This window comes from Corythoichthys intestinalis, chromosome 17 (assembly GCF_030265065.1).
Source record: "Corythoichthys intestinalis isolate RoL2023-P3 chromosome 17, ASM3026506v1, whole genome shotgun sequence".
NCBI classification, from domain to species: domain Eukaryota; kingdom Metazoa; phylum Chordata; class Actinopteri; order Syngnathiformes; family Syngnathidae; genus Corythoichthys; species Corythoichthys intestinalis.
In genome coordinates, this window is record NC_080411.1 from 34,598,771 (window position 1) to 34,623,999 (window position 25,229).

Below are 25,229 nucleotides of genomic sequence, written 5' to 3' on the forward strand. Positions count from 1 at the left end.
CAATGCAAATTGAGCAAGCGACCCAGGATTTGACCACAAACCTACGCATGGGAAAAAATCGTTCAATAATTGGACATAACGATCTGGGCGGAATAACACGTTAAAAAAAGGAAATAAATAACCACAGAGCTCCCGAGTCCTGCAAACGTGCTCATAATGATTTTTTTTTAAAAATCCAATTACAAGCATTTGTTGGAAATTTGGACCATTAATGGCCTTTGATGCCATGTTCATTTTACAAGGACAGTAGATATTCCGCTCCTCATTGCTTCACGGTGAATCCCGACTCATATTAGCCAACGTACTGCTAACCACAGACTGTGATTCTAACCAAACAACATTTCCTGGCTACGGAGGCCTGTTATGTGCAAAAAGGTATGTGATTTTAACAGTCCGGACCACAGTGCAGTCGCTTTCACACTTAAAGCGAACCGCACCACAGTCCGCTTGGAAGGGAACCGAGACCACCTCTCGGACCAGCTGTTTAGTACGCACCAGAGTTCGCTGTTTTGTATTCACACCAGCCCAAAAGGTGCACACCACAAACATTTTTGGTTTGGTCCTGACCAAACAGGACAGGTGTGAATACGCTCTTAGTCTCCCAAGACACATTTTATTTTCAGCTCGTTATCGTCTTGTCATCGTCATGAAAAATTTGTTCGTCAACAAAACATTTTTGTTATAGTCATCATTCATGAAAACAACACTGATTGCAGGATATGTTTGGAATATGAAACGGAAGAGGTTATTCAATTTTGGGCCAATTAGGTCAAAGCTCACCGGAGTAATAAAAATGTTTGCCTTCAGGATAACTGAAAAACAAATGACGGTTATGTATAAAACTTGAAGGATGTATTTGTAATATGAAACAGAAGAGGTGATTGGATTTGTTGGATTATCAGGTCAAAGTTCACAGAGGTCAGAAAAAGGAATTTCGTGACAACTTGAACTGTTATTTAACTCAAATTTTCATGGTGGGCGAGAAGAGAAAGCCTGATGACATTTTGGTGCATGAGGGAATGGCGTGCCCACTCTGTCAAACATAGCGATGCTTTGAATTTGGCTGCTTCAGCGGAAGTCTGTTCTTCTAGCTCTAATATGTTCCTACTTATGAAAAAAGAAAAATCCAGACTGATGCATACAAATACTTTCAAAATCAGTATTTTTGTTGATAAGAATGTGGCTATAAATAGACCTGTTAAACTAAATCCATGAAGATGCTGGGGAATTCCTGGGGACCGTTGGTGCCTGGAGGAGTACTGATTGTGTTTTGCCTGGTATACCAGACTCACCGCTGTTCCAGCGATTGAGTCTGGCGACCGTCCGGCGGATCAAATTCCCAGGGTGGAGCAAGCCACAGCAAACAGACAGCGGAGTGTACCAATCAGTGACGGGCAGATGTGACGTTGTTAAAGCGACAAGTAATTAGTGTGAGTGGAGAATGGAGAAGTTTATTCAACATGGCTAGCGCGAGCCATGTTGACCGTTGTCAAGATCTTGTTTCGATGTGTTTTTGGTAAATTAAAACTGGTTTTACCGCAAATTGGAACATATTCTCGGCTCTCCCGTTCACCATCTGTGTTGTTGTAGAGACGACTTTCGGCGCGCAAGAGTGACGCTACTCGTTAAGAACACGTCACGCAAATAAACGAATCTGATTGGACTGTTGATTTTGTACCTTGCTCGAGAGGCCGTAAATGGGCTGGGTCCCAGACTATTTCTCACAGTGTTTGAAAAATTCAGGGAGAATAGTCTGGCTGTGCCAGGCAAGATTGTGTTTGTTTCTTGTGACCATTCGTGTTTTGACTCATCTCACTCATTTTCCATGCTGATTTTTCTCATGAGGGTCGTGGAGATGCTGGAACCTATCCCAATTAACTACGTAGGCGGGGTACACCCTGAATCAGTTTCTCGTCAATCGCAGGGCACAATGAGATATACAACCATTCACACACACACTCAAACCTATGGACAATTTAGAGTGTTCGATCAGCCAACCACACGTTTTTGGGATGTGGGAGGAAACCTGAGTCTCTGGAGAAAACCCACGCAGGCACGGGTAGAGCATGCAAACTCCACACAGGAACGCCGGAGCCCAGGATTAAACCCTTGATCTCAGAACTGTGAGGCGGACGTGCTAACCACTAGCCACCGTGCTGCCCTGCTGGGGAATTCCTGGGGACCGTTGGTGCCTGGACGAGTACTGTGTTTGTTTCTTGGGGCCATTCTTTTTTTGACCAATCATCTAAAGTGCTTCACCACATCCTAGATCACCTAACTGGGCAATTGACAGCAATAATTGTTTATACTTAGTAGGAGAAATTTTTCCAATTTTTGCTCGCTATACAACTTCAGTTATAGATCAAGAATCCAAGTTTCTCTTATCTTATTTTGGGCTTAACTCATTTGGCTGCCATTGACAGCCACAGACGTCCAATCCATTTTAATTGTGATGGCCCAAAATGGACAGTGAAAGTCACGGAAATGTTCCAAAATGACAGCATAAAGTGTCTAAAAATCAATGGGAAGTGTCCGATAAATAGGAAGTGACCATAAATCAGTCCTTCTCAAGTCTGGGGGGCGTAAAGAGATGCCTAGGGGTGTGCATATGACCTTGGGGAACATACGTTTTGCTGTACTAGAATACAGTGTAATTGCACATCCACTCAGTGGGTGGCAGCGGTGCTCAGAGTGTGCACAGTATTTTTCAATCAAAAAAGAGCACATAGCAAAGAGCAGGAAATATGAAGAGCTAAAGCATGGTTTAGGGTTCTGCGTCTGGCCGACGGCGTAGCTACGGCATATTGAAATTTGATTAATTATGACGAAGCGTATGTAGCGTTTGGCTTCACTTTTAATACAGTGAGAGATGAGGAAACAGCAGTATGTAATCTCTGTCAAAAAATGTTGGCAGCGGACAGCATGAAGCAAATTCAATTAAGACATCAGTTAAAGGGAACCTCGGAATTTAAAGACTTGTAGGTTCTAATAAGCCAGAATTGTTCTCATTTACAAAAATATGTTATCAAAAACACACAAAATATTGCCATTGATTTAAAAATCTGTAATATTTAGTACATGTTTTGACCTACAGAGGGCGCCATGTTTTTATACCTGCAATGGAGTGTGTTAACGTAGATTGTCACTGTCACTCGACAAATACTACAGGGTTACTACAATTCCTTATACGCGGCGAGACATCACACACATGCACTCATCGATTAAAAGTGGCGAATACTTACTATTTGTGTTTTTATTGAGTCTTTTATTACCTTCTATTTCCTTTTGCATGTGTTTCCCTCTTATACTTTTGAGCATTGTGTTTTCTTGTGGTAGCTTTAAAGCAGATTGTTGATATGTTGTCCACATTAGTCACGTAGCATATTTAAACCACCCTTATTTGATATTACTACGTTTAAGTATTTTCATAAGGCATCTTTAGATTGTTCTGTCTGTATTAGGGCTGGGCGATATGGCCTTAAGCACGTATCGCGGTAAATTGAGCAGATTTACCTCGATAACGATAAACGACGATAAATTCGCCCAAGCGGACTGTTATACAATTTGAAAATCTGAATCAATGCATGAAATACAGATTAACCATTTCTTGTTGATTTATTTACCAGATTTCAATTTTATATGTTTAACAATCGTACATGCAGTCTAAACATTAAGTATATAAAAATTTATTGTAAACAATAAGAATTCAAGTATGAACATTTATAACAGCTTGTACGGCTTGAACAATGTACATTGTCAAAATCAATATGCCTGTGCAAACATGTCATTGTAATACAAATTACTTACAGTTTGAACAGTACACTTCAAAAAGACAACTTATTGTTAATGGCTGCTGTGACATATTTACTTAAAACAAGTGTTTACTTCAAGGTTTCAGTTTTTTTTTCCCCAGTGCATTTTTTAATACATACAAGCACACATCAACCCCCACACAGACACATTAAAGCTGCATTGATCTAATGACACAGAATTAAGCACATACAGAAAAATAGCCGGGGCCATTAAACAGTCATATTAAAATTTTCACTGTTGGATTGTACTTTATGCTGAATGCTTTACTGTCACAACAGCCATCAGAAATCACACATAGACAGAGATACACAATAACGTGAAATACTAATTGCTAGATGCAGTCCGTGCCCAATCCACTCATTAAGTTCAGCTGTTTCACCAAGGTTAGAGCCGCTATCCGACGTTAGCCACTAGCGTTAGCCTGTGGCTTGGCTACCAGTAGAAAGCATTGAAAGCATCCTCTTTGGAAATCATGAGAACAAGGGAGGACAGCGGGTGAAAGCCTGTCTGGATGCCGCCAAGAGTCTATTTAATGTCGGGTTGAAAGAACCTCCCTTAAGCCACACTCTATCACGTTTGCTTGTAGCGTTAGCCGCTAGTGTTAGCCACAGGGCTCTTGTTTGTTTGGCTTCCTGATAACCACGTGACTCCATACGTAAGCACACTTTCTGCTTTCTTAAAGGGGAATGAACATTGCCGAACAACACAGAGTCAAAGCGGGATGAAAAGACTATATTTTCTTGTTTTATTAAATTACCGAATTTACCGTCATGGTCAAAATTACGCCGGTCATCGTGAAGAATTTCGGTGCCGGTAAATTTTCGGTTTACCGCCCTGCTCTACTCTGTATGCATCTAAACAAAACAAGCTGAAAGCGCACGGTAATACTTTGGGTGTCAAATTTGCAGGTGTAGCACATTTTGGCAGAACACCGTTTTTTCCCCCAACTATCATCTCTCCTCATCCCGTCTTTCCTGTTCATTTCACTTTTGCTGCTCAATTTTTTGAAATATCGACAGTGCTGTCTTGCTCATAATGTTCCTCTCGGGTTCAAATTGACAGGGTTGAACAGATGACATGTTTATGTTGCTAGAGTCATACTCTGAAAGCCCGGCAACGTAACCATGTAACGTCACTGCCCTGCGATGTCAACAACAATGGCAAGTTAAACTAATTTTACAAATTGTATAAGAACGAAAACATCAAGAGGGGTTTCAATATCAAATTATTTTAACTCGTAATAACGTTTATCTTTTAAGAACTACAAGTCTTTCTATCTGTGGATCCCTTTAAAGACGTTAGACTCCAATCACGTTGATAAACTTTTTTTTCAGCGAAAACAATATAATGGCAACAATCGTCACGCTTTGTGAATGTTACATCAGTACACCACGAGCACTGTTAGCATCATATAAAGTGGCATATCAAGTTGCTCAATGCAAAATAACCCCACACCATAGCAAAGGAGCTAATACGGCCTGCAGCAAAAATAAAAACTGTCCCCGTCTAATAACTTTGTCCTTTTTGTTCTATTAATTTTTGTATTTTCAGTCAAATTGTTTGACATATTGTACTTTGAGTGAATGTTGCTAATCAATTTACATTTATTATTATGTATTGATTTTATTAGATTTTATTTTTCAGAGTCAAATGGTCAAAAATTTACCTCGAGTGTATGTTTACAGTTTGGATGTGAATTTTTTTTTTTTTTTTTTTTAAATTCAGGCAAATTGATGCGCTTTAAGTCTTTTCTGTTACAAACAAAATAATATTAATAAAGTTATACTTTATTCCAAGTTGAGCTATATTACTTTTTTTCTTTAAAGTTCACAAGGACAATGTTATACAGAGGTGTACTTATAAAAATTAGACAAATGACACTATTTACAGTGGCGGCAGAGAGTAGGACGTGGGAAACGTTTACGTCTTCCTGAAGGGGGCGTAACAGAAAATAAATTCAGAAGCACTGCCCTAAATGTAAAAAAAAAAAGATGAAACAAAATGCCTCAAAATTAACAAAGTGAATGGTTTTTATTTTGTGCGTTTTTGCTCCCAGTTCAACTGGATTGGACGTCTACCAGTGACAAACTCATTTAACACACCTCTTAAAAACCTTACCTGGGGCCTAGCTCGTCCTCGCTGCGCCACACAAAGTCGCCAAATTTCTCATACAGGGAATTGTAGTGGTGCTGAACTCGGTAGAGCAATGGGGGAGGGATTTCCATCAAGGTGTTGTACGCCAGCTGCTGTTCCTTGCCACTTGTGTAGCCATTGTACAAGTTGTACACTTTGTCTGCGATCTCTTTGAGAACAATGGAAAACCAAGTAAAAATGTCAGTCCACGATTTTGAACGTTTGGGTTTATGTTAGGTCAGGTTTGCAGTTTAAAAAAAACCCAAAAAACAAAAAACCTTCATTTTTTCCCCCCAAAACAGTTCACTGCCAAGGTCATTTAAGTTAGTGCAATAGCAGGGAAAACAAGTTTGTGAGTTTATGTCCTTCAGATGTGCTTCCTCTAGAAACGCAGACCCAACTTCATGATTTATTAGCATAAATTACAGAAAGAAGAAAAACAAAACCACCCGGCATTTGAGAAACTGTAATTGGAACATTGCTCAATTGTATCATAAGACGACTTTCACAATTTGTCTTAGTTAGGGCTTGACAAGGAAACACACACAAAAATAGAAACTTTGTACCTTCTGCTCGGCTATCATCAACCATTGGGCAGGACGTCCGTACAGAAACATAGCTGGAGTCAGAGTGACTGCCCCGGCTGTCCACTGCATAGAGAGTGAACCTGAAAACAAGTATAGCTTTATTATCTCATTCACTGCTAAAGATGTTGATTGACATTTTTTTGAAGTAACGTTAACAGCCAAGGATGTCAGTCTTTTGCTTTTTTTTTCTTCACTGATGTACTGTATCTTGTGTGTGAATTTCAGACTTGTAGGCGGTGTTGTTAATCTTACTTTAAAAAAGTAATTAGTTACAGTTACAAATTACTTCCTCCAAAAAGTAATTTAGTAACTCAGTTACCTCAACGAAAGAGTAATTAGTTGCTCGTGGCAGTAACTAACGTTACTTTTCATGTTCTCCACGTTATTACATGATCCATTCTATAACGTCTTTCACATCAAATATGGTTATGGCGGAAAACAATCAGGTGATTTGAAGTTCCGCTCTGAGACCACAAATTTGGCCAAATTATAAAATTGTCCTATATGGATGTGTGATACATAATTGGAAAGCTTAAAATCTCAATTTTCTGGGGGAAGAAACATTTTGAACAGGAGGACATTTAAAAAAAAAAAACATTTTAAACAGCAAAACCCTAACTGGAGGTGAGAGCACGCGAGAGCATAATTAAAGACGCTATTATTTTAACAAGATATTATCGCGTAAGTACCTCTTTTTGATCCAAAAACTCCATGGAGCACGTATCACTGAGTGTCAAGAGACAGCTGTGAATGGCCACAGCCGGATTTTTGGGGGATTTTATGGGTGAAACATGGTAATATAACAAGGGTCGCGATGTAGAAATCGCAGACTTCAAGGAGTGGTCGAGATTTTCATTTTCATATATTTACCCTTCTAAATGTTTTTTTTCCCCAATTTTTCTTTGTTTGGATCGATTATATCATATAAAATATTGGGGAAAATGCAACAGTAACGACAAAAAAAAAAATACTATTAAGCGATCGTTATGGGGTAGATATCCATGACTTTTTTACAGTAATTTTTTAAAAAGGTTTAAAATATGCGAGTGAATAATTTTTTAAAGTGCCTATGACACGAAAAAGCATGTTTATTTCATAATACACGCGGTATTTTATGCCCCTGAATGATATGGGCCGCTTGGATGTGTGTGGAAGCGATCGCTATTTTTATTTAGTTTTTTGAATCCCGCGCCATGAAAATGAGTGACTTTCGGCTTCGGTCTTGCATTGAGGAGGAGGGCGCTGTGACGTGTACGGTAGAAGACGTCCTCTTCACGCTACAGTGTACTGTTGTGTATGAGGACGAAGGATTCAGCTGATTTTGCTGATTAATACGTTTATTTTTCGCATCACGCCAGCCAAACGGCTGCAAAAAAATCTTTCTGTATGAGGGAGAGGCGTATGCGCCTTTTTGGAGTTTCAAAAGGTTCCCATTCACCGTGGATATTTACTGTGGGACCATTGGACTGACGAGGAAGTGAGTAAACATCTTGTTTTGTATTATGTCAAATATGAATACAGCGATTACAAAGTAAACACTACAAACTTCCTTTAAATGAAGGACTACTTACGTTTGATCATTGATAGGCATGTAAAAAGCTCTCCTAATGCTCATTAGCAGCAGCACGTTAGCTGCACAACAAATCCAGCCACCCTCCTCCGGGGAACGAACTGTAAATTGCTCTCCGCTGGGCGGTTTGCCGATCCACTAAGACAATCGACAACCGGGTCGTCATGTCAAATAATCCAGGATAGTTATGTGTGATTTTCCACTTCGAAGACTTTGAAACATCACTCGGTTCGGGTTAGCATGTCGGCTAGCTGTCACGGCTTCTGGTTTGTTTACATTCTCCGAAGCCGGGGAAGGGAAATGACATATGTCCGATTTAGGTGTCATAAAATATCGTTCGGGAGGTGCGACAGTAAAGGTGAAGTCGACATTTTTGACCATTATGGAGTAATTTTGCCATGTCGTCCTGAATAAATGCATTTTTATTATTTCATATTCCATTCAGCACAAGACTGCTATTTGTCATGAACATGCCATTTATTTAGCAATTGGGGAAAATACTTGGATAAAAAGAATATCCTGTAAAAATATTGAAGTAAAGAGACAGAAACAATGACATTTTGCAGCTCTCTTCGTCGCGTTTTCCTCGTTGTGAATAGTTCCCCCTCGACGGGCTGACTGGTCCTTCTTAAGCCATTTATATAGCTATTGGGGAAAAATACTTGGATAAAAAGAATATCCTGTAAAAATATTGGAGTAGAGAGACTGAAACAATGACATTTTGCGGCTCTCTTTGTCGCGTTTTCCTCGTTCTGAATAATTCCCCCTCAATGGGCTGAATAGTAAAACCGATGAGCCCAGTCTACCGCTGACGTCATCCACCTGTTGGGGACGCTAAAGCCCTATAATGGTAGGCGTGGCTAACCGGCAGATTAAAAGACTAATTTCTCGTCATCTGTGCTTTTCTAAATTGTTGTATATAGTCGAATCGTCTCAAAATATGATTCTAATTAACATAATAATGCCATTTAAGACTTTTTTTTCTCATGTCATATGCTCTTTAAAGTGTTTTTTTTTTAAAACTTAATATTAGACATCAATTAATGATTCTAAGCTAAAAATGACAGACATTTCAAATAATAAATACAATTACTTACTATGGCTTTTATGGCTATGTTGAAACAAAAGCTGTTGCGCAATGTCTGTAAACGGGGGTTTCCAGGGTAAAACGGACAAATTAAAACTAGTTTGGGGGCTTAATGCGCCATGAATCTGTTATTGCAGCATATTGTTCTATCAAACTCAACAGTTTTTTGGCTTAAAATACAGAAGTTAATTTAAAAGAGGGGTGCAAGAGCAGAAACTGCTTTTGCAGTCTTGTCTGTGTTTTCCGCATTATATTAACTGACTGAATAGAACTTTTTACATTCTTTTTAAAATTTCACCTATAAAAGAGTATAACGGTATATTAACTTTTATTTTCAAATGCTGTGAGAAAAAAGCAGTTTTTCCTGTCATACTGAACCTGCACCATACCGTGACCCCCACACCAAAGTACGTAATCCTTTGCATTACAATAGGGCCTTTGCACGCCTAGTACTCGGGCCCTAATTATTATGTACAGTGTATCACAAAAGTGAGTACACCCCTCGCATTTCTGCTGATATCTTTTCATGGGACAACACTGACAAAATGACACGTTGACACAATGAAAAGTAGTCTGTATGCAGCTTAAATAATAGAGTTAATTTATTTCCCCCTCAAAATAACTCAAAATATAGCCATTAATATCTAAACCCCTGGCAACAAAAGTGAGTACACCGCATAGAAACTACGTACATTCCTAAATGTCCAAATTGAGTACTACTTGTCATTTTCCCTCCAAAATGTCATGTGACTCATTACAGGAGTGCTGTCAGCATTGCTGCAGAGATTGAAGAGGTGGGGGGTCAGCCTGTTAGTGCTCAGACCATACGCTGCACTCTACATCAAATTGGTGTGCATGGATGTCACCCCCATATGTTGACTCTACAGCAAATTGGTGTGCATGGCTGTCACCCCAACAGGAAGCCTCTTCTGAAAACGGTACATAAGAAAGCCCGCCCGTCTCATCAGACCATAGGTCATGGTTCCAGTAATCCATATGCTTTGTTGACATGTCTTCAGCAAACTGTTTGCGGGCTTTCTTTTAGTCTCCAGTTCAACTCAGAACAACAGAATGAAAATTAAAAAATACCAACAAGGACGTTTCCACCACAATATTGTTGCTTTGCTCATTTCACTGTCAATCAAAACGGGATTCAGCCTCACACAGATCATCCAATCATCATGCATAAAGTGCGTAGTCCTTGCTGGCCGAGGCCCACCTACTGCCAGAGACACCCAGGGTGTGATGGACTGGGTAAGCCCATGCATTTATTCAATCACTTGTCTCGTTTGGCTGCTTTGGAACAACACTCTTTCAACTCTGTAAAATGCTTGCGTCCACGCTGTTTAAAGCACTGACAAAAGTTGAGCGCATTGTAACCCATTTTTAGTCAATGACATGGTACACACAACAGTATAGATTTGATCACTTATTTTTTTTGACACTTTAGGGAAAGCTGAGCTTCTATTGCAGTCCACTGATACACCAAAAGTGACCGTCCCATTTGTTGCCCTTCCTTCGTTGCCAGCATAGTGCCGTGTTCTTCCTCCACGCCATCTTTACGGTTCTAAAATATGCATACTTGCTAGGATCCACAAGATTTCATCATTTTATTGTATCTATCAAGGATTAAAAGAGGGTCTGACTCGTCCCCATCATGAACTGTATGAGGGCAAAGTTAAAAGGGAAATGTCAGCTATTACATAAATAGTAGGGAAGGTTCAGAGACAGACTTCAGGAGCCCTTTGTATTCCGATAATGTGACACTGGAAATAATTTGAGATGGTGGAGTTCAGATGCACAATCTGTCTCACCTTTATGTGGTCTTTGTAAATGTCAAGGTGTAGCATGCTGAAGGAAAAAAGGAAGCAATGGAAGAAATGGACCAAGTAAAATCCATTCACTTTTAAGATTACGATTTGCATTAAACGGGCAAGGAAAAAATTAATGCTTGCAAGCATAACCGGTAAAGAGCATACGACAGGAGAAAAAAGTCTTAACTGGCATTATTATGTGAATTAGAATCATATTTTGAGATGATTCCACTATATACAACAATTTAGCAAAGCGCAGATGACGAGAAATTAGTCTTTTAATCTGCCGGTTAGCCACGCCTACCATTATAGGGCTTTAGCGTCCCCAACAGGTGGATGACGTCAGCGGTAGACTGGGCTCATCGGTTTTACTATTCAGCCCATTGAGGGGGAATTATTCAGAACGAGGAAATGAGCAAAATGTCATTGTTTCATTCGCTCTACTCCAACATTTTTACAGGATATTCTTTTTATCTAAGTATTTTCCCCCAACAGCTATATAAATGGCTTAAGAAGGACCAGTCAGCCCGTCGAGGGGGAACTATTCACAACGAGGAAAACGTGACGAAGAGAGCTGCAAAATGTCATTGTTTCTGTCTCTTTACTTCAATATTTTTACAGGATATTCTTTTTATCCAAGTATTTTCCCCAATTGCTAAATAAATGGCATGGTCATGACAAATAACAATCTTGTGCTAAATGGAATATGAAATAATTAAAAATGCATTTATTCAGGATGACATGGCAAAATTACTCCATAATGGTCAAAACTGTCGACTTCACCTTTACTGTCGCACCTCCCGAATGATATTTTATGACACCTAAATCAGACATATGTCATTTCCCTTCCCCGGCTTCGGAGAATGTAAACAAACCAAAAGGCGTGACAGCTAGCCGACATGCTAACCCAAACCGAGTGATGTTTCAAAGTCTTCGAAATGGAAAATCACACATAACTATCCTGGATTATTTGACATGACGACTGGGTTGTCGATTGTCTTCACGGATCGGCAAACCGCCCGGCGGAGAGCAATTTACAGTTTGTTCCCTTGAGGAGGGTGGCTGCAGTTGTTGTGCAGCTAATGTGCTGCTAATGTGCATGAGGAGAGCTTTTTACATGCCTATCAATGATCAAATGTAAGTAGTCCTTTATTTGAGTGTAACGGGTACACAGAAAGTGTATCCGTTGAAGCACGTGGAAACCTCCCCGCCGATTCCTTCATGTAAGGACGCTAGCGGCTGTGCCGTTGGCTCGAGCCTATTGGCGCAGTGGTTACCGAACTTGCCTGCCGACTAGAATCGTCGCGGCGCGCGGGTTCGCGTCCCAGCCTTGTCAGAGGTGGGAGCGGAACGCGGGGCGGCAGAGAACAGACTCGGGTTACAAATGGGGGCTCGTCCGGTATCGGCAGCGAAGGTTTCGGGGGGAGAGTGTAACGGGTACACAGAAAGTGTATCCGTTGAAGCACGTGGAAACCTCCCCGCCGATTCCTTCATGTAAGGACGCTAGCGGCTGCGCCGTTGGCTCGAGCTTATTGGCGCAGTGGTTACCGAACTTGCCTGCCGACTAGAATCGTCGCGGCGCGCGGGTTCGCGTCCCAGCCTTGTCAGAGGTGGGAGCGGAACGCGGGGCGGCAGAGAACAGACTCGGGTTACATAAAGAAAGTTTGTAGTGTTTACTTTGTAATAGCTGTATTTATATTTGACATAATATTAAACAAGATGTTTACTCACTTCCTCGTAAGTCCAATGGTCCCACAGTAGTTGGGCTTGTTTTGGCCAATATCCACGGTGAATGGGAACCTTTTGAAACTCTAAAAAGGCGCATACGCCTCTCCCTCATACTGAATGATTTTTCTGCAGCCGTTTGGCTGGCGTGATGTGAAAAATAAACGTATTAATCCGCAAAATCCTTCGTCCTCATACACAACAGTACGCTATATAGTGAAGAGGACGCCTTCTACCGTACACGTTGCAGCGCCCTCCTCCTCAATGCAAGACCGAAGCCGGAAGTCACTCATTTTCATGGCGCGGGATTCAAATAAACTAAATAAATATAGCGATCGCTTCCACACACATCCAAGCGGTCCATATCATTCAGGAGCATAAAATACCGCGTGTATTATGAAATAAACATGCTTTTTTTGTGTCACATGCACTTTTAAGTGCTTATGGCTGCAAAAAGCATGTTTATTTCATATTTCACGCGGCATTTTATGCTCCTGAATGAAATGGACAGCTTGGAAGTGTGTGGAAGTGATCGATATACTGTATTTTTTTTTTAATCACGCGCCATGAAAATGAGTGACTTCCTGGACTGACGAAGAATGCAATGTGACGTCTGCGGGTTAATCATCTTCAGTATACAGCCAATACTACAGTATGCAGAATGACAGCGGATTCAGCTGATTTTGCTGATTATTTCGTTTATCTTTCGCATCACGCCAGCCCAATGTGCTGCAGGCTTTTGTTGCTGCACCAGGGAGAGGAGTGTGAGCCTTTTTGGGTTTCAAAAAGTTCCTGTTCACCACAGATAATGGCCAAAACAAGTCTGACAACTGTGGGACCATTGAACCTACGAGGAAGTGAGTAAGTAAGTGTTTTATATTATGTCAAAAAATGGGATCATGGCAGATGTTTAAATAAGGTTGTGGCTTGCATTTTGTGGGTGACAATGCTCCTTGTCCACCGAGAAGACCACTTCTACCCCCTCGGTCCTATTCGTGTGCCCGCTGAGAATCCACTTTCCTCGGCTTAGCCAAGAACAGCCCCCTCCTCTGATGTTGTCCGGTTTGTCCACTGAGAATGGGCTATTTTTGGCGTTAATTCCCGGCGATGAGAACTGCCAGCCCGCCGTAGCCGCAGCAGAACGACGAGCCGTAACTTGCTTGCTGCCAGGGGCTGGCCGATCCAGGCCGCTCCGTCCTATTCACGTGCCCGCCAAGAATGCACTTTCCTCAGCTTGGCCACGACTCACGAGCTGCCCCCCACTCTGACGTTGGCCGGTTTGGCTGGACAATCCATTGTCTAATATTTTCCTTTTTTCATAGTTGCTTGATGTTCACAGTTTTTGAGTTTTGTTTTTTTCCGGGTTTCTGTCATTGTATTTTCTTTATTTTTATTTTTTAATTTCTCATGTTTTTTTCATGTTTATTTGCCTTTTTTTTCATAGTTTTCATCTTTTTTGCAAATACAAATCTGGATCAAAACTGTGAAAAGTCATAACACCCACCGCAGAACCCCTCATACAAAAAAAAAAAAGGTTAAAAGTGACAAAAAACAAACACAAAAATAAGTGTGAAAACATGAATATTTTTTTGGGGGGGGGCAAGGAAAATGCAAAATAGCGCAAATAAACGTGAAAAACAAAAAAAATGTTTGTCAACATGAGAAGTCCAATCTATTTGAACAGGGAGAGTGGCTGCTAATAAACGGATAGGATGAAATGAGCCCCCGAATGTACTATCTATCATCAACATTGGCACTGAAAAAGTTAAGAACTCTAGCAGTTATTTTCAATAAAAAACACAAAAAATATTAAGCATTCTGTGGGGAAAACCCATGACATTTCCCCAAAGTTTCTATTTGTTTTGTCGCACCTGTGTCACCTCGTAATATCTTATATCCAAGTGTGGTCATGCCAAACCTCAGTCTGGCCGCATAGTCCAACAACCGGTATAAGTGAAAGCACCTGCGCAGATCCTCCCATGGAAACTTTTACTGAATGTCTGCTCGTTTATCCAGCGGCTGACTGGGCAGGGCATCTTATATTTTCAGACTATTGCACTCATAGTTCTGGTTCAATATTTGGTGAAAAATCAACCACATTGTTAACTCATTGGCTGCTATTGATGGTGCTATACATTTTAAGATGTTGCACTACCTTTTTGATCATTTCCTGTAGATTTCAGGACATTTCTAGTTCATGTCCCCTCCATTACTGTAAATTCTGGTGCAATTTGAGGACATTTGTGTTGTTGTGGTCAGAAATAATGATCAAAAATGGAAGATTTTTTTTTTTTGCAGGTGTGAGTTGAAAATCAATAGGAGTGAAAGGAAACAATTTAGCAGGAGATAAATGTGCCGTTGCAAATGTATGAGAAGGTATTAGTCAAATTTTGGAGAAATTCCTGTTGGTTTTATAGCACTTACCAGCCTATTAAAATCTGTCCCGTTCCGATCACGAAATCGGAAATCGGGCCGATCACACCATTTTTAAGAGGATCGGAATTGGGTGAAAAGGATCAGGTTTCTAACTAAAAAATATATATTTATGTTTTTCTGCCTAATGCTCGTACAGCCTCTCACCCTCCTTCCTGGTGCTTTTCTTGCTCACCTGTGGAGCTGGCGTTTGGTAGTTAAAGTCAACGATGATTGACAGGTTTGTAGCTTTAATCTGGTGAGAGAAAGGCTCGGTAGCTCTACGATCAGAGGCACAAATGTGGTAATCATCGTTTAGTCAAGAGTCTGCTCTCGGCAGCGTGAGCGTGAGTGAATTTAAACAGGTTGCCAGCCAGTCGCAGGGCACATATAGACACACAAGCACTCATGCACACAATCACCCCTACGGAAAATTTGGAATGTTCAATCAGCATACCATGTAGGTTTTTTTGGAATAATAAATAGTGGGGCGCGCCAGGGGTGGCACATGTGACCTCGGGGAACATGCTTTTTTTTTCTTCTTTTTTTGCCATACTAGAATGAAGTGTACTTGCGCATCCACTCAGTGGTTGGCAGTGGCGCTCTCATTTTTAAAGTGCGCGCAGTATTTTTGAAGTAAGCAAGAGCACACAGACGAGAGATATAAAGAGCTTTGCGTCGTTTTCGAAAGCCGTTTTCCTGCCGGACTCACGCAGCGACCCGCTGTCTTCTCCGGTTCTCACGTGTCCGCCCGAGACGTGCCATTTTCGGCTTGGGATCGTCACGACGACCGCCGTCACCCACGGTTCTCCCTCGGCCGCCGAGAATGCGCTTTTTTCGGGCCGTTTGCCTTTTGGCTTTGACATTTAATACAGTGATAGGTGAGGAAAGACCACTGTTTACTGTGTCTAAAAATGATTATAGCGGACAGTCGGAGGCCAAATCAATTAGGATGCCACTTAAAGACATTAGACCCCAATCTCATTGATAAGCCACTTGGTTGTTTTTCAGCGAAAACGTGCCGAATATTGCCAATAATCGTCCCGCTTTGTCAGTGTTATATAAGTAAACCAGTGAGCACTGTTAGCATGCTCAGTGGAAAATAACTCCACACTATTGCAAACTGGAGGTGATACTGTGAGCGGCGAGCAGCGAAAATAAAAACTGTCTTTTTGTCCAAAGACACTCTTTTCCCCTTCTATTCGGTTTTGTTTTTTCGGTCAAACTTTTTGGCATATTGTCCTGATGAGTTAATGTTTCTAATCAATTTGAATGTTATTATTTACTGATTTTATTTTTCAGTATCAAATGTTAAAAATGTACCTTGAGTATTTTTACAGTTTGAATGTGACTTTTTTTTTTTTTTTTTTTTAAATTCAGGCAAATTGATGTGCGTTAAGTCTTTTCTGTTACAAACAAAAACAATGTTGATAAAGTTATACTTTATAAGATGATCTCTGTTCTTTTCTGCAATAGAAAAAAATGACAATGTGAGGCAGAGGCGTACTTATAATAGTAATATTATAGACAAATGATACTTTTTACAGTGGTGGCAGAGTTTGGGGGGGCGTGAAACATTTAGGTCTTCCTTGGGGGGGCATAACAGAAAATAATTGAGAAGCACTGCTCTACAACATCGCGTGGACATCGGGGACAGTGCTTCTGAATTTGCAGACCGGGGTGGTGGTCCCACTTTTTAAGAAGGGGGACCGGAGGGTGCGTTCCTATTATAGAGGGATCACACTCTTCAGCCTCCGCAGTAAAGTCTATTCAGGGGTGCTGGAGAGGAGGGTCCATCGGGAAGTCGCATCTCGGATTCAGGAGGAGCAGTGTGGTTTTCGTCCCGGCCGTGGAACGGTGGACTAGCTCTACAACCTCGGCAGAGTCCTCGAAGGTGCATGGGAGTTCGCCCAACCTGTGTACATGTGTTTTGTGGATCTGGAGAAGGCGTTCGACTGTGTGCCTTGGGGAGTCCCGTGGGGGGTGCTCCGAGAGTACGGGGTACCGAGCCCCTTGGTAATGGCTGTTCGGTCCCTGTACGACCAGTGTCAGAGTTTGGTCCGTATTGCTGGCAGTAAGTCGAATTGGTTCCCAGTGAGGGTTGGACTCCGCCAAGGCTGCCTTTTGTCACCGATTCTGATCATAATTTTTATGGACAGAATTTCTACGCGCAGCTGAAGCGTTGAGGGCGGTCCGGTTTGGTGACCTCAGCATTGCATCTCTGCTTTTTGCAGATGATGTAGTGTTGTTGGCTTTATCAAGCTGTGACCTCAAACTCTCACTGGAGCAGTTCGCAGTCGAGTGTGAAGCGGCCGGGATGAAGATCACCACTCCAAATCTGAGACCATGGTCCTCAGTCGGAAAAGGGTGGAGTGCCCTCTCCGGATCGGGGATGAGATCCTGCCCCAAGTGGAGGAGTTCAAGTATTGTGGGGTCTTGTTCACGAGTGAGGGTAAGAGGGAGCGGGAGATCAACAGGTGAATGATTGGTGCAGCGTCTGCAGTAATGTGGCCTCTGCAATGATCCATAGTGGTGAAGAAGGAGCTGAGTTGAAAGGCGAAGCTCTCGATTCACCGGTCGATCTATGTTCCTACCCTCACCTATGGTCACGAGCTGTGGGTCGCGACCGAAAGAACAAGATCCCGGATACAAGCGGATGAAATGAGTTTCCACCGCAGGGTGTCTGGGCTTTCCCTTACAGATAGGGTGAGAAGCTCGGTCATCCGGGAAGGACTCGGCACCGAGCCGCTACTCAGGCATCTGGTTCGGAAGCCTCCTGGACCCTGGAGGGGTGTTCCGGGCATGTCCCACCGGCGGGAGGCCCCGGGGACGACCCAGGTCACACTGAGAGACTGTCTCTCGGCTGGCCTGGGGACAAGTGGCTGGGGAGAGGGAAGTCTGGGCTTTCCTGTTAAAGCTGCTGCTCCCACGAGCAAGCGGAAGATGATGGATGGATGGAAGTTGCAAATCAATAGAAGTGAAAAACATTTTTGTAGGAATTAAATGTGCAACAGAAAATGTACGGGGACGTTTTTGTCAAATTTTGACGGAATTCCTGTTGACTTTGGGGCACTTACTTGTATGCAACAATACTCGGTTTTATTTTGAACCGTTCGATACACCCTCTTCGATCAAATATGCAAAAACATTCGATCCAAATGAATGATTTCAGACTTTATTTTTGTCATCTGTCTCGCTAAAATGTTCGGCACAGGTTTACCTTGAATAAACAAACTCTGCCGCTAGCAACCCCCCTCTTCCACTCCTCCCCCAAACTGCCAAGAGGTGGGAGCTGTGGTGCACGAGGATCATTACTTGTGAGGAAAAAAGGACACTTTAGGAGGGGGCCTGCCGGCTTCAAAATCGTACAGAGCTGTTGTTTGGCAGCATGTTGGGTGAGCTGATATGCTATTCCCACTCGAACATGTTAATCAAAGTCCGCCTGTATTGTTGAATTGTATTGTTACTGTCTTCAAGGCTATGAATTACCTTGCTTTGACTAAAGACAGGTTAAGACCGTGGGTCACAGAGAGCTAACTCACGGTTACATGATGAACAATGAGTCGCAAATTAAGAGCGCTGTTCTTCAAACACTTCCTTTTTATGAAAGTCGTTTGTCAAATGCTGGTATTGTGCAGTAATGAGCAGACGTGACCTCCTAGCAACCTAGATGTGCTACGTTAGATCCCATGCCATTGGCTGCGTGAGCCCAGAGTGATCATGGGACGTGTAGTCTATACACTACACAGATGACTTAAAAACCGCCATGACTGAATGGAAGGTAAACAGGCCAGATCAATCCATACCAGTGACTATAGATAATGCTGCAAATATTGTTAATTCAGTACGCAACACAGATGGACCACAAATAGGATGTTTTTCTCATGTGGTAAACATACCTGCTAAGAGAGTAATAGCAATCAGCAGTGTGCCCCGCCTCACTTTACAAACAGTAAAGATTGTTCTCAACACTTTATACAAAATTTCTTATGATCAGTGAGAAGTAAGCACATAAATATTATGCACTATAATGCATTTTTATATGATAACATTGTTATTTTTGCTTTTTAGCAAAATAAAAAAAAACATGTTTTAGAGCATTAAATATAATGAATCGAATCGAAAATCGTGCCCCTTGTATCAAAAATCGTACCAAACCGTGACTTAACTGTATCGTTGCATCCCTACTTTTTTGTTGATATTGTTTTCTGATGTTTTTGGGGACATTCCAGGGTCACTTCCTGTACGAAGATTAGCTGGTTCCTGTTGGTTTTGGGGCCTAGACATCGAATTATTTTGGACTGAGAACGAATGTTCATCCACCCCTTCCAGTCCAAATGGATTGGACGTCTAACACCGCCGATGGGAATCAGTGAGTCAAACAAGTGAACAGAAAATGCCCCAAAATAAATAGGAAGTGACCAAAAATCAACAGGAAGGACCAATAATAGGAGAGCAAAGCATCACGCAATATAAAAGTAGAAGGGTTACTCAATTCTTTGTGTTTCTTCTTGTGAAAGGAGACATTTTATCAAGGCAACCCAACGTCTTTGTTTGCCAACATTTCATAGCTGTATTTTAAAACTTGGCTTCAGTCTACTCCAGCGGCAATTACAAAGTTGTTATGTGCAGTTATAAAATAGTTTCTGCCAAGACTTTAAGGTCTCTCCGGGGACTCCACTGTGTAGATGTTTTTGTTTGCTGGTTTGAGACACGAGATGGATAACGGCTCATAGTGTAAAGACGTTCACATCCAGTTAACTTATGATCTGTATCATTTATTGTGCGCATGAGGTGGCTGCCAGCCAATTGCAAGGCCCAAATAGACAAACAACTCCTCACACCTACAGATTATTTATAGTGGTGTCAAACTGGTGGCCTAGGGGCCAAGTCTGGCCCGCAACATCATTTTTTATGGCCTGCGAATGTAAATCAGGTGTCATGTTTTTTGCAAAAATAAAATCTATGTAAAATTTCTACAGTCCAGAAATCAGAGACCAGTTACCATTTAAAAAAACTAACTAAAGAAATGAAAAAAAAAGAGAATACTTGCTGTTTATTCCTTAACTGTTTCCCTAAAAATGTAAATTTTTCTGAGGTCAAGAATGTCTCTAAACAACTTGACCATGAAAATAGATGCTGATATAGTCAACAACTGTGTCGACTGACATGAAAATATGTGAAACTGGAGGGGAGTGTTTTTGTTAACTTTATTTGCGTATAACTGAAAGGAACTTATTTTGGCAGCGTTAGGGTTTCATTTTTAGGATGAATTGAGAGACAGCACAGGGGGTCGAATAAACAGGGTGTCAAATAATGATAACGCTCGCCTGGGAGCACAAAGAAGCCAAATCGTGGTCAGGATTGCTACGAGAATGTCAAACCTGAAGTTAGGAAAGGGAACACATATTCCTTCTAAGACTTTGATTTTTTTTGCAATGGGATTGCAAATCTCTTCCAAAAACACACTGTTGTGCAAACAAAACATATTCTCTTTGCACCATTACGCACATGGGATTGTGGCATAAATCTAACACCATGCGCAAGTGACCAAAAACAAACCCCAATCTTGACCCGAAAAGGCAATCGTTTCCCTACTAAACAGCAGGCTTGGCCTTTGTCCTTATTTTAACAAGCTCCCCTTCAAACTAGCTGCTCTTTAGTGCCAAAAGTGTCCTTGAAAAAGAGCAAAGTCAGGAACACACTTATTCACGCACACGGTTTTAAGAGGCCTCTTGTCTGGTGCAACACTTTCGGTCCCTGTGAACCTGTCAGACCCCACAGGTATAAGTCATTCAATATGTACAGACACAAACGAATGACCTTAAGACGTCACTACAAACACCTTAGTCTAACAAATCTGTCAGACCTCACAGGTATAATAGTAAAATCACACACACACGCACAAATATCTGGCCTCACACTGTGGGACCCTGTGAATTTGTCAAGAGACTCAAGACCCCATGGGTGTAGTTACTGAATTTAGGACACAAACAATCTTAAGTAGACACTTGGAGTGTAAAACGTGGCAAAGGTATGGTCATATGTTAATTAAAATGACATACCGTATTTTTGGACTATAAGTCGCGTTTTTTTTTCAAATTTTGGGGGGGGAGCGACTTATGTGTGAAATTATTAACACGTTATGATATCATTTCACATGTTATTTTGGTGTTTTGGAGTGACACTGATGGTTTGGTAAACTTGTTAGCATGTTCTTTATGCTATAGTTATCTGAATAACTCAATAGTTATGGCCACGTTCACGTTCGGCCTTCGGCAATGTGTGTTCAATTGTATTATTTACTTTTTTTATATTGAAATGCATGCTTTGAGTTTGTGGCGCTTTTACGCCCACGTGGGGGCGCACTCGCACTTGTTTACGTGAAGAGCGCTCACACGCCATAAGAAGACGGAGAGCTACGTAGCTCTGAGTGACTGGGTGAATTAGCGAGAGAGAAACACGGCTGCAAACCTACGTTCATTGTTTATGCTTTTAAAATATATCTACAGCGGCAACGCCTGTGTGTATCATCTTTTCTGTTGTTGTTGTGCGTTTTCCATCCGCGATCGGACACTTAGAGCCAGTTGTGTGGGTGAACGATGTGCTAATGCTAGCGAACACATGCTAACCGTTTATGTTATTTCTGTAAAACAACCTAATCATCATTTATATACGTTGATGCGAACCTGTTTGGTATCAAGGACCAAAATGATTCAGCAAATTATACGGACGTCCAAAATCGTCATTTGGGAGTTCGCTGTATAGCCAGGACTGAGCCGCAGCGTCCTGGTGAGGACAGTATATTCGCATTTCGTTGTTCATGCATTGTACACTGTACAATTATTCAACATGTTGTTCTCTATTGTATTTTTATATTAAATTGCCTTTCAAGATGACATATCTGTTCTATGTGTTGGATTTTATCCCCCAAAAATGCGACTTATACTCCGGTGCGACTTATATATGTTTTTTTTCTTTTCGTTGGGCATTTTATGGCTAGTGCAACTTATACTCAGGTGCGTCTTGTAGTCTGAAAAATACGGTACACGTCTATGAATTACTTGCCACTTTGGGCGTCATTTCACTCTTTCAGTGCCATTGACAACTTTAATCTTTCTTCTGTGTATTTGTTTGTAGGTTGTCGTTTGACACAAATGCTATATGAAGATAATAATAATAAACTTGTTTTTCTAGTTGTATTGAGTTCATTTTGTCTACAATTATAGATTAGTTGGATTTTTATTTAATCACAGACAATGTTTTAGGTTGTTTAAGTTGTTTAGTTGTTGAGTCACTGGACTTGATGTGATGCATATTTATCAGCTGAAGGATAAAGGCATGACTCACCTGTCAGATTGACAGGCGAGTCACGCCCTTTGCTGACCATTCACTCTTCCAGGATGCTGTTCCAGGTAGTAGAGAGTGTGTAAGCCCTCTCATCCCTTTTGATGGTCCTCAGGCTCCGTTTGCGGTTCCCAATGGCCTCCCTGATCCAGCGCTGATGTTTGTTTTCTTCGATACGGATGACTCTGGCCTTTTCCCAGTCCATAATGTTTTTTAGGGCCCGAGCACTAAGCGTGCGAAGGCCCTATTGTTTTGCAAAGGATTATTAATTATTTAATTTTTTTTTTTTTTTTTTTTTTTTTCAGGGCAAATGAAAACGGCCAATTTGGAGGCCTGAACATGCACGAAAAGTCACCAAAATTTGCAGATACGTGCGGAAAATTGTAAATTTTGATAATTTTGCAACGTTGCAAAAAAAGGTAACAAAATGGCTCAGTGGCGCCCCCTTGAAATTTTAAAATTGGCCTATAACATTAGAGTCTGTCAGCGTAGAGCGATGAAATTTGGGGAGTCTATACCTCGTCCAAAACCGCTCCAAAAAATCATTTACACCCATATTCCAAACCCAACAGGAAATCGGTTATTTTGGACCGAATATGAAATTTTTATAGATTTACAGGGTGCACATGTGAGACCTTTTCGCCGAGGGAGTTAGTTGGATCATCTTCAAAATTAGTGAGACTGTTCAGGAGACATATGAGATCTTGAGTTTTCAAAATGGTGCGTTTTCATTCACGGGTCTGACCTGGGCGTGGTGCCAAAGTTGGGCATTTTTTTTCGGCAAAATGACAAATTCTAATAGTTCCTTGACACAACGTTCAATCTTTTTCATATCTGGCATGTATGTGCGGTATCCCACCCTTAACACGAGTGCATTGAAATATTACCCATTAGTCCTAGCGCCCCCTAGTGAGAACAGGAAATGCCTTTCTTTACGAGACAGGTTCCTCCTCCAAGGGAAAAAAATCTGTTGACCTCAAACCTGCATCAGGGGAGCCTTAAGACCTGTGTTCAGGTGCCTGATGAAAAATATTGAGGTTTCGTTGAAGCGGAGGGGTCCAAACAGGAAAGTGAAAATGACCGTCAACAATTTGTCTCGCAAAAAACTTTGAACAGTCATAACTCAGCAGATATACAACATATCTGCGCCAAACTTCCCGTGCTTGTTGAGAGTCATACCCTGAAGGGTCTTGTAAGGGTCATTTGCATCAACTCTACAGTGCCAACTAGTGGCGACAGAAAGGAGTTTTAAAACAGGCCTTTCCTATTGGGTTTTTTCAACGTAGAGCAATGAAATTTGGGGAGTCCATACCTTATGCAAAACTGTTCCAAAAAGTCTCGCACCCATTTTCCAAATCCAACAGAAAATCGGGTATTTTGGATCGAATGTGAAATTTTTATCCATTTGTAGTATAGTTTACATTTGGAGGCCTGAACATGCACGAAAACTCACCAAATTTTGCACATACACGCGGCTTTGCATAAATTTCGATAATCTTGCGACGTTACAAAAAAAATGTAACAAAATGGCTCAGTGGCGCCCCCTTGAATTTTTCAAAAAGGCGTCCCAATTAGGTTTTTTTAACGTAGAGCAATGAAATTTAGGGAGTCCATACCTTGTGCAAAACTGCTCCAAAAAGTCTCTTGAACCCATATTCCAAACCCAAGAGGAAATCGGGTATTTTGGATCGAATGTGAAATTTTTATCAATTAACAGGGTGCACATTTGAGACCTTGTCACAGAGGGAGTTAGTTGGATCATCTTCAAAATTGGTGAGACTATTCAGGAGACATAGGAGATCTAAAATGTTCAAAATGGTGCGTTTTCATTCAGGGGTCTGACCTGGGCGTGGTGCCAAAGTCGGCCATTTTTTCGGCAAAATGACAAATTCAGTAAAAGACTAATAGCTCCTTGACACAACGTTCAATCTATTTCATATCTGGCATGTATGTGCGGGATCCCACCCTTAACACGAGTGCATTGAAACATTACCCATTAGGCCTAGCGCCCCCTAGTGGGAACAGGAAATGCCTTTTTTTACTAAACAGGCTCCTCTTCCAAGGAAAAAAATATATTCACCTGAAACCTGCATCAGGGGAGCCATAAGACATGTGTTCAGGTGCCTGATGAAAAATACTGAGGTTTGGCTGAAGCAGAAGAGTCCAAAAGGAGAAGTGAAAATGACTGAAGCCATTTCGTCTCACCACAAGTTTTGAACAGTCATAACTTCTACAACATATCTGCGCCAAACATCTCGTGCTGGTTGAGTCATACTCTGAAGGGTCCTGTAGGGGTCATTTGCATCAACCCTACAGCGCCAACTAGTGGCAATAGAAAGTCCCTCATTTTTCTAATATATGTCCAGTTCTTTTTAGGTTGGTCATTGTAGTTTCAAGACCTTTTGAAATACTTATTTTACAGCCCATGTCCACGTCTCTGTCTGTTGCAGTGACGACCCTTTATTAGCTCCTTTTTTGTAGTACTCTCTCCAATAGGGGTTTTTATCTCTTAGGTGTGTGAATGTAAAGAGGCGACTTTCGAGCATGTTAAGTTCTAATGAGATGATTAGAGAGGACGATCTGCCACCACCCTGACCTGCACACTGTCCGAGTTGCGCTAGATTGCGAGGGCCCGTTCAGTCCTGCTTGCAGGCCTAGTTTCTCTTTTGCATTTTGCAGTGATCGGTGATAGCTGACTTGTGATGTTCCAGTTGTGCTTGTTCTTTTATTGCCCTTGTCTG

General features: G+C 41.4%; 1 protein-coding gene across 2 annotated transcripts in view; it reads right to left on the reverse strand.

Annotated features, from left to right (window-relative positions):
- LOC130905518 (astrotactin-2-like) overlaps positions 1-25,229 on the reverse strand; it is a 573,899-nt gene that overhangs the window by 15,418 nt on the left and 533,252 nt on the right. For both annotated transcript variants that reach the window (XM_057819019.1, XM_057819018.1), the window contains exons 21-22: positions 6,513-6,613; positions 5,932-6,115 (exon numbers count right to left, since the gene is read on the reverse strand). In XM_057819019.1, the coding sequence (XP_057675002.1) occupies positions 5,932-6,115; positions 6,513-6,613 (285 nt within the window). The remainder of the gene's footprint in view (positions 1-5,931; positions 6,116-6,512; positions 6,614-25,229) is intronic.